The sequence below is a fragment of the Diadema antillarum genome, unplaced genomic scaffold (assembly GCF_040938485.1).
Source record: "Diadema antillarum isolate AM-2024a unplaced genomic scaffold, OU_Dant_1.0 scf00000210, whole genome shotgun sequence".
Taxonomy (NCBI): Eukaryota; Metazoa; Echinodermata; class Echinoidea; order Diadematoida; family Diadematidae; genus Diadema; species Diadema antillarum.
Genome location: NW_027271099.1, coordinates 1718553 through 1736461, shown reverse-complemented (window position 1 = coordinate 1736461; position 17909 = coordinate 1718553). Strand labels below are relative to the sequence as shown.

Sequence of the window (17909 nt, the reverse complement as noted above, 5' to 3'; positions counted from 1 at the left end):
TTGGGTCTTTTTTTTTTTTTCTCAGTCTACGGCAGATCGGCCATGTACTGATTTTACTCCCGAACCTTGTCATCTCTTTCTTTTTTTTCTTAGTACATTTGAGGTGAGTTGTTACATGTCAGTAATATTTTCCGCGTGTGTGTTTGTGCGTGTGTGTGTAAAAGACATTAGATTTCTCATAGCAATGTATTTGTCGCTCCATCAGTTTTTTAACGTCTTGAAACAAAGAATAAATGGGGATTGCGTGACATAATGACGTCATTTTAAGAAACTGCTCCTCCCACCTAGAGCGATACGCTAGTAGTAAGCAAACATAAAACAAAAGTCCTACCCATGGAACTTTTCATGTCCTACCTCACAAGAAACGGACCAAGTCGTCCAAAGCTGTCTATATTCACTAATAAAAAGATATAGAACTTAAGGCATCTTCTGACTGTCTCTCTTACGATAAGATCACGATTTCTATAAGTTCTTCTTATTCTATGTGTCTTTCTCATTTTGCTTAATGAGGTTAAAGATCAGAATGGGGTCAAGTTTGGGGTCACCTAAGAAGCTCCCTGAGGTGGATATGAACGGAAAGACGATCATCGTCACAGGAGCAAACACAGGTATGAGGGAAGGAGGTAGTACGACCAAAAAACAGTAAAACAAATAAAAGCGATTCTATGAAAATATAGTGTTTATTACAACGATGATAATAATATTGTAAGTGCTATAACATAGTCATTATACTACTATTCTATTATCGTTGTCATTCTGAGATACATCTTTCTACTATTGTATTATGTTATTCCACAATACATATTATATTACTTTATTTTACTCTATTTTATTTCATTTTACTCTGTTCTACTTTGTTTTATTTTATTTCATTCTATTCTTGTCCATTCTATTGTATTCTATCGTATTCTATTCTATTCTACTCAATTCTATTTAAAGACATTACATTACTTTACATTACAATACATTGCATTACATTACATTACATTAGTATATTCTTTTCTACATTCATGTAATGAAGGGTAAGAGTCTAATGTGACTGCAATGTTCTCTGTGTAGGTATAGGATACGAGACGGCAAAGTCCCTGGCCCAGGTTGGTGCCAGGGTCATCCTGGCCTGTCGGTCTGAGAGCAAAGCACTCGAGGTAAGGCGTTGTTTTTGATACTCTAGGACCTGGATTAGAGATAAAAGCGTCGTTGATATTAGTTTAGAAGTAGTTTTGTGTGTTGCCCATGGCTATGATAGACAAGTGACCACAAGTTTCAGTACACTAGCCTCTAATATCTCAATAAGTCTTTTGTTTAGATTACTTTACATAAATTTGTGTCTCTTTAAAGTTCTCAGCTATCCGTTTAATCCGTGTTTTACTGAGAACAATGCTCAATACAGATTTCCAATATACACTGTCTTTCAAAAGCTGGATCCAGTGTTCAAAAACTTAAACAAAATAAAATAAAATTCACTGTTCATTGTGGTTGCAGAGCAACATACGGGCTTTCTCTTGTCATTTTTTCTTTTCCCCGAAAAGTAACACCGTATTCACTGGGCTTAATTACTTGTAACGGGCTAATGAGAGCAGCTTTTACCCTGATATCCGTAATACCCAATGAACACGTGATACTTATTTTCACATTCAGAGAGAGTGTTAGCCTTTTGACAGGGCCCTCTCGCTGTAATGACGAGTGAAGTGAGCCCAGCCGAGCGCGAAAACCCCACTCAGCTGGGCTCTCTTCACCATACAGCGAGATGGAATTGACAAAAGGCTCAAAGAGTGTTTGATTCAATTTCGCATGGTTATGATTTATATCAATATCGTACTTCTGATCATTACTTTATTAGACATTCCAAGTGTAACAGAGCTCAATTAAGGTAAGACAAAGTGCATGCAGTTTGTGTAGGGTATGGGTTGTCCGATACCTCTCTATGCGGCAACTACTGTAATCTGTAATATGCTGCAAGACAACCTCAGTTAAGGATGTGCATGCAATATATATAATATTTTTGGATACCTCATGGGTAGTTTAATTCTTCTCGATTCTTTCGTAGGCAATCGAACGTATGAAGAAGGAACATGTGGAGGAGAAGGCAGACGCAACCAAAGCGAGAGTGAAAATAAAGGTTTGTTAACCAGATAACACAATCTGTGCGGATGTGATTTCATTATTATCATTACTTTTATTGTTATTAATATTATTTTTATTGTTATTATTCTTTTGTTGTGATATAGATGTGACATTTGATCATGTCTCTGTTGCAGAAGCTGAAAGTGTGTCGTTGTCAAATGTTACTTATTTACACAGGTTGACGAACTTGACCTAGAATGCATGACCCTTGACCTAGGGTCACTGGCCAGCACCAAGTCGTTCGCAGAGGCGTACAGAGCCAAGGGGCTTCCCTTACACGTGTTAGTGTGTAACGCTGGTCTAATAGCCTATGGGACAGAAGGTGAGTTCATGTGAGATTGTTTTCTCGTATTCTCTTGATCAAATGCCCGTTTCGTGCAATGTAATCTTAAAATGATGAAATTGCAATATCAGTACAGCTGCTGCAACCTGTTTGAGATCATAATACAGTCGGTCTTTGCAGTAGTTGACATCACGTAAAAAAGTAAATAAAAATAATCATGGTGTAGGGTATTTTCTTTTCTTTTCGTTTAATCTTGTATCAATTGAAAGGTGATGAGTGTGTTTGATTTGTAATTTTACTTAGCCAAGTTGACCTTATTTCCATTTGAATAATGCTGATAGATAAGTGTACTCCACATATCCAAAACAAAAATTATGCTCAACTTTGTATTTTTACCAGTGTTACACAGGGAGCACCTTTCAAACCAATAAGTATATCTAAAGGACGGTGCTCCTAGTGTGAAAAAGATGCAAATTCAAACCTCTTCTTTTCATAGACTGATGTAGCCCTAAATCGGAAAAGTAGGAAATCGGCCATGATCTATTGGCAAATCATTTTTTAAGGCTCCATTGATCCACTTTCACTTGTTTAAATAATATGAAAAGTTTGTATCACGAACATTTCCTATTTCGTTTTGGACATAACGCCTACACCTCCTTATTTAATTTTAGAGTAACGCATTAACCCTTGCAAAGAAAATGGGACATATTTTTAGGCCTTTCAGAATATCATAATGGGATCAACATGTTCAAAACTAAAAGAAACACATCACAACGTAACTTTGTTCTAATATATGACGCGTCGCTCTGACATTCTGATCGGAAACAGGAGTAATTCAGTGAAAGTGAAAGAACTATCTTGGATTAATTTCGGTTTCTCCCTGTGTGTGTGTGTGTGTGTGTGTGTGTGTGTGTGTGTGTGAATGTGTGTTCTCTACTCTCGCATATCTCACTGAACTTTGAACTTTCCGCCATCACAGAACCAACCGCTGACGGCTTCGAGATTCACTTCCAGGTCAACTACCTCTCTCACTTCCTGTTGACCCTTTACCTCCTGCCGGTTCTCAAATCCTCTGGGCCGGAAAGCCGGATAGTCTCGGTTTCTTCTCTCATATATCGGTTTGCTAACTGGGACGAAGCCGACTTCCAAACGTTAAAAACACGAGCCACAAGCAAGAAATATGCAAATTCCAAACTTTACCAGGTAAATCGTTTCAAACGACATTGTTAATATTAGCGATCACATAAATTTATCTCTCCAGAGATGGGAATCTATTTAAAATGGAACTTTTGTTGTTGTTGCTGTTGTTGTTGTTGTTGACGCTGTTGTTGAAGTTCCACAATATTGCAGAAAGTTTTCATCTGTTTCATAGAATTTGTAAGAACGCGCCGTATAGGTACAAAGTCACTTTAAATTTAATGTGATGGTCAGAAGTATCATAGAAATGTTGTATGGAATATCCATGTGTAAGCATCTTTCATGATAAATGATACATCGAGGGGCTCGAATTCACGAAGGTGGTACAATCGTGTCCACGGTTTCAACAATGGACGATTTGTATGGGGAGCCAAGTGTCGCGTGACCTATTTCGTTACGAACTCGGTCATTTCGTCGACAAAATGATAATTTCGTAGACGAAATGACTGATTTCGTAACGAAATATGCCATGCGACACACTTGGCTTGGCGCTCCATACAAAACTGCGGTCTTTGCCAATGGCTTAAACCATGGACAAGATTGTACCACCTTCGGGCATTCGGGCATATATGTTTCATTAAGAAATTTACATCATCATACATAGCGCCCTCTGTCATTTTTCGTCTGACTATTCGCCACACAATAGTCCTGGTTTAGAACTCCATACATCATAATTATCTCCCTGTGTATTTATCTGTTATTATTCATTGACACGCGCAGATTATGAACATGTTCTCATTGTCGAGAAGACTGGATGGGTCAAGGGTTAGCGTATTTTCGCTGCACCCTGGCGTGGTTGACACGGACATCGTTAGGCGCGAGGGTCAGCAGATGTCGGGAGCGTCGAAAGCCATTCTGAGAATGCTGCGCGCATCTAGTAAGTTACATGACTATATCTCATTGGGATCTTTGAATTGGGAAGATCGCCATGAAGTGATAATACATTCTGTTGTTGTTGTTGTTTCTTTTTAATAAATTGAAACGTTGAAGGTCAAAAGATGTATATCGTCTGTTGCAACACATACATCTTCATTTGTAAATGGTTACTATACGCTCGCGGCTTAGCACGTCAAACTGAACCCTTGGAAAAGAAGTCAATAGTGATTGCCATCCTGTTATCACATCAATTAAGTTACTTTATAGATCTGTCCTTGTTTGTTATTTACAGTGTACAGTTCTTAAAGCTGTACTGTAAAGAGTAGGAATGTACCTCGCAGTGTATTACCATTGCTACCTCTGGTTTTGTTGTACGAGTGTACAGTTCCTATCTCATTCCACCGCGCTTTGCAGACGTGTTTTAAGTTCCGCAAAATAAGTGTGGGAGACTATTATTACTGGATAGTGATTATCTAATTATTATAATCATTTCTTTTGACGATAAGACTTTAAAAGAGAGTATGCAATGCAAAAAAAAAAATTCTATCAATCTAGGTGTAATGAAAATGTGTAAAAGCCGTACGCGACGAAATTTACTATAGCACTCGTGAAAATACTACTACTATTATTCATTAAGATGCCATGACTGTATAGGGTGCTGTTCGTTATTCCGAAGGTTCGCTATTCCGAAGGTTCTTTTCTCCGAAGGTTCGTTAATCTGATACACACAAATTCCCTATACCTAGAGGTTCGTTAATCCGAAAATAATAAAAGGTTCGTTAATCCGAACATTTGTGACGTTAATCCGAAAATGAAATTAGAAATAACGAACCTTCGGAATAACGAATCTTCGGACTGAAGAGCCTTCGGAATAACGAGCTGTAACCATTAAGTATATGTTTAAAACCTGCCCAATAACTTAATCTTATTTTGCATAGAGATGAAGACACTTTTTTTTTCTTTGTTACTACACTTAAAATTTGTCAGTTGTCAAATGTTTCCGTCTATAATATCTATTTTCTTCCTTTCTTTGTCACACGAAAAATGAAGGAAAAATGAGACAACCACCTCAGGGTCTTTCACAGCCATAAATTCCTCGTTTGCCGTCATTGCCGTCATTCTACATCGGAATTATTGCATTTCAGTTTGAATTCCCAAACGATACCTCCTAATACGCGGAACTGCCACCTCTAAGAAGACTGAGAACGTTATTCGATATCAAAGTTTCTCTCCTGTTTCAGAGATCATGCGGTCCTCTTTCGACGGTGCTTTGACTACACTGCATGCTGCTGCAAATCCGGAATATGACGGGAAAAGCTCCCTGTATTTCGAAAGTGCGAAGTCCCAATCTCTGACGTCACTACCCAGGTAAGTAAAAGTACATGTCTTCGCACTGAATACACAAGAATTCTTTGGTGTTACCCTGTATATAGTAGCTGGACGATTATCTATTCAATTTCTGTTACCTTTGTACGGACTTTTCCAGATATAGAACCCACCTCCTACTCCACCAAAAAAAAAAAACAAAAACAACAACAACAACTGTAAAACGCAGTGCTCTGGGAACAGCGTGACTTTAATCTTACTTTCTCTGTGGTATGGGAAATTATTTTTCTTACCTTCGTCTATTATTCCTCTTGTTCTGATTCCTGACCTGTGGTTCCAACCCAGATTTTATTAGGACCACTTTGTTTTACCTCTGCCATTTCAAAACAGAAATTTACAAAATTAACTTTGAAATTCTTTTGGAATTATTATGCTCTTTGATATTTCCTAGGTGATGTGTAATTATCTGACCAAAAATTAAGATCTAAATTCTTAATCTGAGCGAATAGGACCATACCACCCCTCAACGTCGGCAGTTATTTGATCTTCACCAACCAGGGAAAAGAAAAAAAAAATCAGGATCTAAAACGAAAAATCACTAAATGACTGTTGTGTTAATTATTTGAATTCATCACGTCGTTTAATTGTCATTCTCTACTTTCTTCAACCATGTAGGAGCGAGGAGAAGCAAGAACTGCTCTGGAAGTATTCACTGGACTGCCTTAAAGATTACGTGAGCGAGGACGTATTGAGCGAGCTGACGTCACACTAGACTACACGTACGCCATGAATGCAGGTCTCTTTAAAGCCCACACGTGTCATCATGTATACCTTTTCCTCTTTTTTTCAATTACACATATGTCTCTGTCCGTTTTCGCGTATTATCAGTGCCTTCATATTCAAATACACCACAACGCAACACAATTTTTGAGGCACCCCTGCTATCGGCGTAAATTGAACACGTTGCGTAATTTGCGTCCCTTGTGCACAGAAACCATCGTGGACCGTGCCGAATTGGCCCTTCGGTTCAGCATGGCACGTTGACCCTTTGAACCGTGTCTCATGGCTACATTTTGCAACACTGAACTGTACTCTGGAACGGACCCCTAACAAAAAAGTCCTGTGGTACTCCCTGTGGTACTTGTCGGTACCACACAATGTACCACACACTTGTAATGTTACCACAGGAACTGTGTGGTACTGTACCACAGGCTTGTAGGGTACTCCCTGTAGTACTTGTCAGTACAACACAATGTACCACATAAATAAATGTTACCACAGGAACTGTGTGGTACTGTTTTACAGGCTCATGTGGTACTCCCTGTGGTACTGGTTGGTACCACACAATGTACCACACAAATATATGTTAACACAGGAACTGTGTGGTACTGTGTCACAGGCTCGTGTGGTACTCTGGGATGCACCACAGGGCAGTACCACAGGACATTACCACAGGAAAGTACCACAGGACAGTACCACAAGACAGTATACACACAAATTGTCCTGTGGTATTTTGGGACGTATACCACACGACAGTACCACAGGACAGTACCACATGAATTGTCCTGTGGTATTTTGGGACGTACCACAGGAGAGTACAACAGGAAAGTACCACAGGATAGTACCACAGCACAGTACCACACGACTTGTTCTGTGGTATTTTAGGACGTACCACAGGACAGTACCACAGGGCAGTTCCACAAGACAGTACCACAGGAAAGTACCACAGGATAGTACCACAGGACATTACCACAGGAATTGTCCTGTGGTATTTTGGGACGTACCACAGGATAGTACCACAGGACAGTACCTCACAACTTGTCCTGTGGTATTTTGGGACGTACCACAGGACAGTACCACAGAGCAGTACCACAGGACAGTACCACAGGAAAGTACCACAGGATAGTACCACAGGACAGTACCACACGACTTGTCCTGTGGTATTTTGGGACGTACCACAGGGCAGTACCAGAGGACAGTACCACAGGAAAGTACCACAGGACAGTACCACACGACTTGTCCTGTGGTATTTTGGGACGTACCACAGGACAGTACCACAGGGCAGTACCACAGGAAAGTACCACAGGACAGTACCACACGACTTGTCCTGTGGTATTTTGGGACGTACCACAGGACAGTACCACAGGGCAGTACCACAGGAAAGTACCACAGGACAGTACCACACGACTTGTCCTGTGGTATTTTGGGACATACCACAGGACAATACCACAGGAATTGTCCTGTGGTATTTTGGGACGTACCACAGGACAGTATACCACAGGATATTACCACAGGACAGTACCTCACGACTTGTCCTGTGGTATTTTGGGACGTACCACAGGAGAGTACCACAGGGCAGTACCACAGGACAATACCACAGGGCAGTACCACAGGACAGTACCACAGGAAAGTACCACACGACTTGTCCTGTGGTATTTTGGGACGTACCACAGGCCAGTACCACAGGACAGTACCACAGGATAGTACCACAGGACAGTACCACACGACTCGTCCTGTGGTATTTTGGGACATACCACAGGACAGTACCACAGGAATTGTCCTGTGGTATTTTGGGACGTACCACAGGACAGTACCACAGGATAGTACCACAGGACATTACCACACGACTTGTCCTGTGGTATTTTGGGACGTACCACAGGACAGTACCACAGGGCAGTACCACAGGGCAGTACCACAGGATAGTACTACAGGACAGTACCACATGACTTGTCCTGTGGTATTTTCGGACGTACCACAGGACAGTACCACACGAATTGTCCTGTGGAATTTTGGGACGTACCACAGGACAGTACGACAGGAATTCCTGTGGTAATTTTCGATGTATACCACAGAAGAGTACCACAGGAAGTGGCCAAAATCCCAAAGGAAAATCATAATATCGTGCTATTCCACACAGAAGTACCACACAGCAAATTAAATTCGTAAGTACCACAGAAAAATGCTACAGGATATTTTTTTTTCTTAACATTTTATAAAAGAGGACTATCACATCAGGAGAATATCAAACAGCAGTACCACACAGGAGTACCACACAGGAAAATTGTACAAAACAAAAATACAAACAAAAAAGCACATATTAATATTCCTCAATTAATTGATAGATGAGTTATGCTGTGAATTATAACAATTGATTTGCCATTACTTATCCTGTTCTATACTCCTACAGTATTACCTATTTAAATAGTGAAAGTGCTCATGTAAAGCATGAGAAATTTCATAAGGACTTCTGTGGTACTCCTGTGGTACTCCTGTGGTACAAATTTTTACATAGCTCATGAATATTCATAAAAAGCACTCTAGATTTTAGAAAATACATATGTGACTTAAAAAGTCAAAGTATTAATGATGGAACTTACTTGAACTTTATGAAAGATTGTCTAATTATGTTATGTTATTCCCAGTATCATAGATATTGTTATGAAAGTGTAATTTCATATCTTGATAATAAAGTATAATCGAGTTAGTAACCATACCTTAATGCTTTACGGATAGACGGCCATATATGTACTGATACGGTCGATGGCTACCTAAGAATAGAATATGACTATATAGATCTATTATAGGACTAGATTGGCACTTGGCCATTAGACTCTCGTTTGAGGTTATATGTTAGGAGTAGGAGAGGTTATTAAGTAGGGCCATGTTTGTCCTGAAATCCATCACTCACCCATCAGGAATATTCCTTGATATGTGGCTAAAATTCTCCCAGATTTTTTTTTCGATCTATCCTGTGTGGTACTCTCCTGTGGTACCATGGAAATGCTGTGTGGTACTGCCCTGTGGTAATGCTGTGTGGTAATGATCGACCTGTGGTACTGTCCTGTGGTACTGTCCCAAAATACCACAGGACAGTTCCTGTGGTACTGTTCTGTGGTACTAGTCCTGTGGTACTGCCCTGTGGTACGTCCAAAAATACCACAGGAATTCCTGTGGTACTGCCCTGTGGTACGTCCCAAAATACCACAGGAATTCCTGTGGTACTGTTCTGTGGTACCGGTCCTGTGGTACTTTCCTGTGGTACTGCCCTGTGGTACGTCCCAAAATACCACAGGAATTCCTGTGGTACTGTCCTGTGGTATGTCCCAAAATACCACAGGACAATTCCTGTGGTACTGTCCTGTGGTACTTTCCTGTGGTACTGTCCTGTGGTACCGTCCTGTGGTAATTACCACAGGAGTACCACAGGACTTTTTCGTAAGGGACGTCACGCGCATTGCCTTGAAGGTTGCGTTCAACATTTTAAGGCTCTGATACCAAGAAGCTAGAAGTGGACTCGGTGAACCTTCGAGGTGGTGGAAAGAATGCGCGCGAAAGACGGGAATCACTATGGACAGAATTTTTGTCACATGGCCACGGTGGCTTCACTCATGCTCGCGACTCACTGAACAGTGATACACGCAGAGCTCTAATAGGCTTTCAGCCACTTTGAGCGTAGTCCAGATACTGGACGATTTTTATCATCCGCAGTCCCCACACACTCGGCACCCACCCAATGCGCCCAACCGCTGATTGCGACACTCCGCCAATTGGTACTCCCGAAAAAAATCGTCCAGACTACCCTGCCAGAGCGAGCGAGATAATGTAGTATGACATCATCTATTTGATATGCAGACGTAGCCATTCTTAATGAATATGCATTACGAGTGACGGCCACTCGTACGTAATCGTATTTTACGAGACATAGCTGATCGCATCAGGGAGGTCACCTCCCTGGGCCATTGTTTGCAATGTTCTATGTGCAAAAGATACCCACCACGTGCAACGCGCGGGGGGAAGGTTTTCTCAATCTCATCAGGGCCAGTATGTAGTGTGTTATTCACTTACAAAGCAGTCAAATTTTCACAACCCTTCCATGTCTGTGCAACTTCGGTACCGGTATTGCCAGTGTGAAAACTTGCCGGCAAATTATTTGTGTGGATCTACTCAGTTCAATTCAATTCAATTCAAACTTTAATTCATTTTCGAAAAAAAAGAAGAACATAAACATTTCACTTTCTTTGGTAACAGAGAATAAGGTTACATATACATGTAATCAAAACAGAGTAAATTCAGAAAACATAATTGTAGAACCTTGGGGTAAAAAATAATGTTGTAATGAAAATTGACTGAAGTGATATAGACAATATAACATTACACAAAATATCGAAAATGGAGGGACCCACTAAAAAGGCAATGCTTGTAGAATTTGGACCCCTCAGGTACAGAATGTCAATACAAAATGAACTAATGCAAAAAAGAAAAAAAATGGGAATAAAGACAGATAGAAAAAAAAAAGTCTGGAAGCCCAATAAGAAGACAGAGTAACACACAGACACACATGCACAACGAGACTGAGACGAAGACAGAACGAGACAAGTCTGTCAGAATAGGAAAACAACACAACGGACAGAAAGGCAAAACAGATCCAGCGATCCTCGACAGAACTACTGTATATCGAAAAAATAATGGGATGCGTGGAAAGGATACGGAAATATGAAAAAATAGAGAGAAATAGAGTCGGAAGTAATACAAGTGGGATGGAATCTACGCTGTAAGTGTCTCAGGACAACAGGGACGAGAAAATATGTGACAGTATATCATTGGCAATCCAAATTCTTAGGAAAGAAATTAAAATGAGCCAACAGGCTGGTTCAATTCTGTAGGAACATAACATTGCAATAAGAAAGACTTTAATCTCCTCTGAAATGAAAATATAGAGGGTGCAATTTTTATGTCATTATGCAGAAAATTCCAATAAGTTGGGCCAGTATAGGTAAGAGTGTGCTTAGCAAGAATTGTTCGTAAAAGAGGTCAGTGAAATTCATTGGAACGTCGAGTGGGATAGTCATGGAATGATTGATTTCTTTGAAACATAGAATCGAAAATGGAGGGGAGTGAGTTGTTGCTGTATGTTATGTACGCGTTAATACTTATGTATGAAATAGGAGGAAAGTTGGAGAACTCAATAACACGTGTGCACGCCAAGAAGTACCTTTCCGAAGCTGTCTTTATTTCGCACTGCGCAGGCGCAGCATACACTGAAGACGTGTCAGTGCGTGACCTGTACTGTTCTTCATATTTAACATCTCTCCCCCCTTAGCTGAAAACTCATTTATGATAAACTTCCAAATAAACCAAAAAACAAAATATTTCTTCTCAAACCACAAAACTATTATTTTTCTCATTTGAAGTAATGTCGCCAAATATTTGCATAACTGTTGCTCTTTTATTTTCTTAATTTTCATTTTCCTACATTAATATATATTTTTTTAAATTACCCGAATGACTTAAGATAATCACTAAACACCAAGTCCGAAAATCAAAGTCCTTAATCATGGTCAGTTCGAGTCCGTTCATTAAAATCCGTAGTAATCTGGCTTCCGTCTTTCGCGTTTGGGATACGTCTTGCGCGTCGCTTCGACTACTACTTCGTTGTCGGTTCCTTTACGCGTCTCGACAGCAACATCGTCGTTGTGATCGTGTTCGCCGTCAACTGGATGATCGTTTACCGCGTTTTCATTATGGTTGTCGACTGCATTTTCACGATTGTTGACTGCATTGTCGCTCTCTGCTTTGTCATCGCGAGACGCGACACTCGCGTCCATCTCGACTGCTCTGTCGTTGTCTTCCTTCACGGAGTGCGTCATTCTCGCTTTCAACTGATCGATATGTCGTTTCCAGCGAAACTTCTGACCCCTGAAGATGACCTCCACCGTGTATAGCATCGGCCCTGCACGTTCGATGACGACTCCAGGCACGTATTTGTCTCCCTGCCCGTAGTTTCGCGCGTACACCGGCGCATGAACTTCGAATTCGCGAAGTGGTGGAGAACGGCGACTTTGCATTTGCGAATTTCGCTTTCCCTCGACAACTGAATCGACATCAGGCAACGCTGCTGAGAGTCGTGTTCGCAGTTGTCGCTTCATGAGCAGCTCCGCTGGCGTCTGCATCGTCGTTGAGTGCGGAGTTGTTCTGTAGCTGAGAAGGAACCGTGACAATTTCACGTGAAGAGGTCTGCTCATTTTTTTTCAATGCCGCCTTCACAGTTTGGACCGCGCGCTCCGCTAGCCCGTTTGTGGCGGGATGATATGGTGCTCCTCGGATGTGTTTTACGGCATTCTTGCTCATGAATGTCGCAAACTCCTCGCTTGCAAAACACGGTCCGTTGTCGCTGACGAGCGTGTGTGGCAGACCGTGAGTGGCGAAGATTTCTCTCAGCTTGTCTATAGTCGCTTCACTGGTAGACTTCTTTGTGATCGCGACTTCCATCCACTTTGTGTGGGAATCAATGACGACAAGGAGCATTTTGCCGTCGATGGGACCGGCGTAGTCGACGTGAACGCGTGACCAAGGTTGTGACGGCCGTTCCCAGGGACACCGTGGCGCTTTTGCTGGATCGCGTTGGTGTACTTGGCACTGAGCACACGATTTCACTCGCTCCTCCAACTCCTTGTCGATTTGTGGCCACCATACGTAACTTCGAGCTCTTCCTTTCATAGCCACAATTCCTGGGTGCGCAGCATGGATTTCATCTAGCATTTGTGCACGACCCTGTTGTGGTATCACAACACGAGATCCACACAATATCACACCATCTTGTACGCTCAATTCATCGCGACTGTTGACGTATGGCTTCAGCTCATCATCTTTCGTCAGCATCCGCGTATCTGGCCATCCATGTGTCACAAAATGCCGAACTCGCGACAACGCTCGATCTTTCGATGTGAGGGCGCGTATTCGCGCTGGTGTGAGTGGCGTCTTCTCCATCGCGTCCATGAGGAGGACAATGTCACCAGGTACGGGTACGGCTGCGATCGTAGGTGCCAGCGGAAGGCGGCTTAATGCGTCAGCATTCGCATTCGCTGCCCCCGCTTTGTGCGTTAGCTGGTAATCGTACGCTGAAAGAGTGATTGCCCAACGTACAACTCGCGGTGATGCCATGTGGGGTATCGCTTTGTTTTCTCCAAACAAACCTAAGAGAGGCTTGTGGTCAGTGACAATTTCGAATTTCCTTCCGTAGAGATATTGGTGGAATCTTTTGACGCCAAACACGATCGCTAGTCCTTCCTTGTCTAGCTGCGAATAACCGCGTTCCGCTTTGCTCAGGGTACGTGATGTGAATCCAATGGGCCTTTCCGATCCGTCAGACATTTTGTGCGCTAGTACAGCTCCAACGCCGTATGGACTTGCATCACAGCACAAAATCAACTCTAAGCTCGGATCGAAATGAGTGAGAACACTTGCCGATTTGAGCAATTCTTTTGCCCGTGTGAACGCGTCCACATGTTCGTGTTCCCAGTTCCATTTTTCGTCCTTACGAAGGAGACGGTGCAGAGGCTCTAGCGTGGTCGGAAGGTGAGGCAGGAATTTGCCGTAGTAATTCAGCATTCCCAGAAACGCTCTCAGCTCTTTGATGTTGCTGGGTGGGGGTGCATCGGTGATGGCTTTGACCTTGTCGGCGGTCGGGCTGAGTCCTTTGGACGTGATCGTGTGTCCCAGATATTGGACTTCATCTGCGAGGAAGACACATTTCTCGTGCTTGAGTCGCGGAGTCCTGCTTCCTCGAGAGTGTGAAGAACGCGTTCGAGGTTTGCGAGGTGATCACTGATTGATTCACCTGTGATCAGCAAGTCATCCAGATAAACAGCTACCCCTAGTGGAATGTCCGCTAGCAAAGTTTCCATTGCTCTCTGGAAGACTGACGGTGCCGTAGAAATACCGAATGGCATTCTGTTGTAATGAAACAGTCCCCGATGCGTGTTTATCGTCACAAATTCGCGAGAGTCTGGATCCAAGACTAGCTGCTGGTACGCATGCGACAGGTCTAATTTCGTGAAGTGCTGTCCCTTGACTAATTTTGCGAAAAGCTCTTCGATTCGCGGTATCGGGTAGGTGTCTGATCGCAAAGCAGTGTTGATGGTTGTTTTGTAGTCACCGCATATTCTGATAGATCCATCACCTTTGACGATAGGCACTATGGGCGCCGCCCACTTCGAGTACTTGACCGGCTCCAGTATTCCTTCTCCTACGAGGCGGTTGATTTCGTCATCAACCCGGTCTCTCAGCGCGAAGGGGACTGAGCGTGCTTTGACGAACTTTTGGGGTACATTCGTGTCCACACTCAGCTCCACTTGAACACCTTTCAGTTTGCCTAACTCTGGGGCGAACAACTGCTTGTATTGCGTAAGCAGGCGGTCAAGCTTCCCCTCGGCCGTAACTGCGTTGACCGCGTGCCAATCAAGTTTGACTATGCTCAGCCAGTCTCTACCGAGCAGATTTGGGCCGTTGCCCCTGACAACAAGCAACTTCACTGACTTAGCATCTGCGTCTTGTGATGTAGCCACTCGAACGTCGCACTCCCCCGCTATCTGGAGAGCTTCCCCTGTATACGTACGGAGAACCGTGGGGGTGGGGCGCAAGGTTGGTCTCTGACTTGCGTTCCACGTTTTTTTCCAAGTTCCCTCGCTAATTAGGCTGACAGAGGAACCAGTGTCAACTTGCATCCCGACTTGTTGTCCGTTGACCAGTACTGCGGTTGTTATCGGAGGAGATTTCGTTGGACTGGAAGATTTGTTGAAAATTCCATACGCTTCCTCTCCTCCGTCCTCGAGCTGATAATTTCGAGAGCCCCTTGCTTTTGGCTTTCGGTTTCGCGTCCCCCCTGGTTGGTGCGATTTGGGCTGTGCTCGGCACACAGACGAGTAGTGTCCCCGCTTACCACACTGGAAGCATTCTGCGTCCTTCGCCGGCCAGTCACTGCGTTGTTTATGGGCGGCTTGACCGCACCACCCACAGCGAGGTGTGGATTTCGGGCGTTGCGTAAGAGGGTGGGGTGTCCGTTGACCCAAGGGTTTCTGCGATCGGCCACGGGAGTTTGCAAGTTTGTTTACGGTTCCCTCACCAGACTGGGTAGAACCACGTAAATCTGCCGTGTTTTTGTCCGCGATTTCGATGGCGAGGGCGAGTTTCTTTGCCCTGTCGTAGGTCGGGCTCTGCCAACAGCCTCCTTTGAACCCGCTCATCTCGCACACCACACACCATCCTATCTCGCGGCATCTCCTTGAGCATCGAGCCAAACTCACAATAATCGGCCAATCGTTTCAGTTCAGCCAAGTACTCTGCGAGAGACTCCCTCTCTTTCTGCACCCTGGTGTTGAATTTGAATCTCTGGACTATCACCGAGGGCTTCGGTTCTCGATGATTAGTTACCAGGGTAACCAACTCAGAGTACGATAATTCTCCTGGCTTTGATGGTGCACAGAGACTTGATATGAGGTTGTACATGGACGCACCGCACACACTCAAAAGTATCGAACGTTGCTTACCCCCGTCGGAGATGTCGTTCGCAGCAAAGTAATGGCTCATGCGCTCCACGTACTGAGTCCAACTGCCATCCTTGTCGTTAAACTCGCCGATACTACCAAAAGTTGCCATTTTTGGTAGACAAGAGTATAACCAAACTAATCAAACTGATGAAGTTTATCCTCGTCGCCAATTTTGTTATGTACGCGTTAATACTTATGTATGAAATAGGAGGAAAGTTGGAGAACTCAATAACACGTGTGCACGCCAAGAAGTACCTTTCCGAAGCTGTCTTTATTTCGCACTGCGCAGGCGCAGCATATTGCACTGAAGACGTGTCAGTGCGTGACCTGTACTGTTCTTCATATATAACACTGTATACGTATACATATTGCATGCCCCAAATTAGATAAATACAAATCTTTAATTTTTAGCAGCTTATTAGCGGCAAATAACATATTTGAGTGGGAGGGTATGAAAGGATAACTGATGACACGGAGAGCTTTCTTTTGAAGAAGGAACACTCTGTCCAGTAGGTTCTGGTGAGTGTTGCCCCAAACTAAAACACCATAATTTAGATAAGGCAATATCAATGACGAATATAGCATAAGTAATGATTTTTGTGGAATATACAATTTCATTCTATTTACGACACCTATATTACTCGAAACAATGTAGCTCTGCAATTTTTCAAACCACCTGGTACATGCATTTGCTTTTGTCTTTTTACTGAGCTTCACAAGAGGAATTATTATTATTTTTTTAATGTTCACTGTACATCACAATCAAGACAGACTGTTCCTACTCACGTTCCTATTCACAAGACCACCGACAGCTGTACCTTTCATAGGTCTCTCTGTGACTTGGCCGGAGACTGAGACCAAGACCACAACAAATAAATGAATGAAAATAAATAAATAAATAAATAGATAAATAAATAAATAAATAAATAAATAAATAAATAAATGGATGAATAAAAGGATGAATGAATGAATAAATAAATAAATACAATAAAATAATCTAATCCGCACTTGACTATGTAAAACCAAGGAGCTATTACACACGCTCCTTGGTAAAACTGTAAACAGACTGCGTATATGCAGCTCTATACTTTTGGTAACGTAGATATTTTTGTCATGTGTGTGATACATTGCCATGAAGATCGATGGATATCTTGAAACTAAACTTCAATGTAGTTCTTTCAACACCTATACATGTAATAAATATGTGGAGATGTATATGGGTGAGAATTTTGAACGATGTACAATTGCCAGTTTTCGCACCTTCGGACATTCGTTCCCTTAGAACACGCCAGGATGATCTAAGAAGCCAGATTATTTCATGTCTCAAAGCCTGGTAAATTTCCTTGCAGGAAATGTATGGTTTGGTTGACTTTTGACTGATGTTTTTCATTTGAAAAGGAAAAATACGGTAAAAACGCTATTTTCATAATAATTTTTGTTTGTCAAACTAATAATGTGTCTTTTTTATGGTACGTGGCATCTAATAATCTGACCATGTTCTGGATCTGACATATCATGGGTATGTACCACAAAATTATAAGAACTTTATGTGTATAAAATTACAGAGAACAACTGAAATATCACAGCCCTATCAAACGGGGAACGTCCATGATGCTTTTATCTCTATCGCTGCTGCAAATTATACTTTGTTGTCCCAACTGTATAATGTATACAAAAATTTGGTATTGCAGCTCTGCTCATGAACATATCCTGCAAACTGTACGTCTGCTGGCTGCATGGGACGTAACATTTTTGTTTTGAATATTCAAAATTTTACT

General features: G+C 42.4%; 2 protein-coding genes across 2 annotated transcripts; one reads left to right on the top strand and one right to left on the bottom strand.

The window, feature by feature from the left end:
- The first annotated feature begins 523 nt into the window (after window positions 1-523).
- Window positions 524-5852, top strand: LOC139724287 (retinol dehydrogenase 14-like). Its single transcript, XM_071635432.1, has 7 exons — window positions 524-608; window positions 1060-1145; window positions 2048-2119; window positions 2302-2446; window positions 3387-3610; window positions 4325-4481; window positions 5722-5852. The coding sequence occupies exons 1-7, from the start codon at window positions 524-526 to the stop codon at window positions 5850-5852; spliced, it is 900 nt and encodes a 299-aa protein (XP_071491533.1).
- Window positions 5853-15703: 9851 nt separating this feature from the next.
- LOC139724277 (uncharacterized) lies at window positions 15704-16240 on the bottom strand. The gene has a single exon (XM_071635418.1). The coding sequence runs from the start codon at window positions 16238-16240 to the stop codon at window positions 15704-15706; it is 537 nt and encodes a 178-aa protein (XP_071491519.1).
- Between the last annotated feature and the right edge of the window lie 1669 nt (window positions 16241-17909).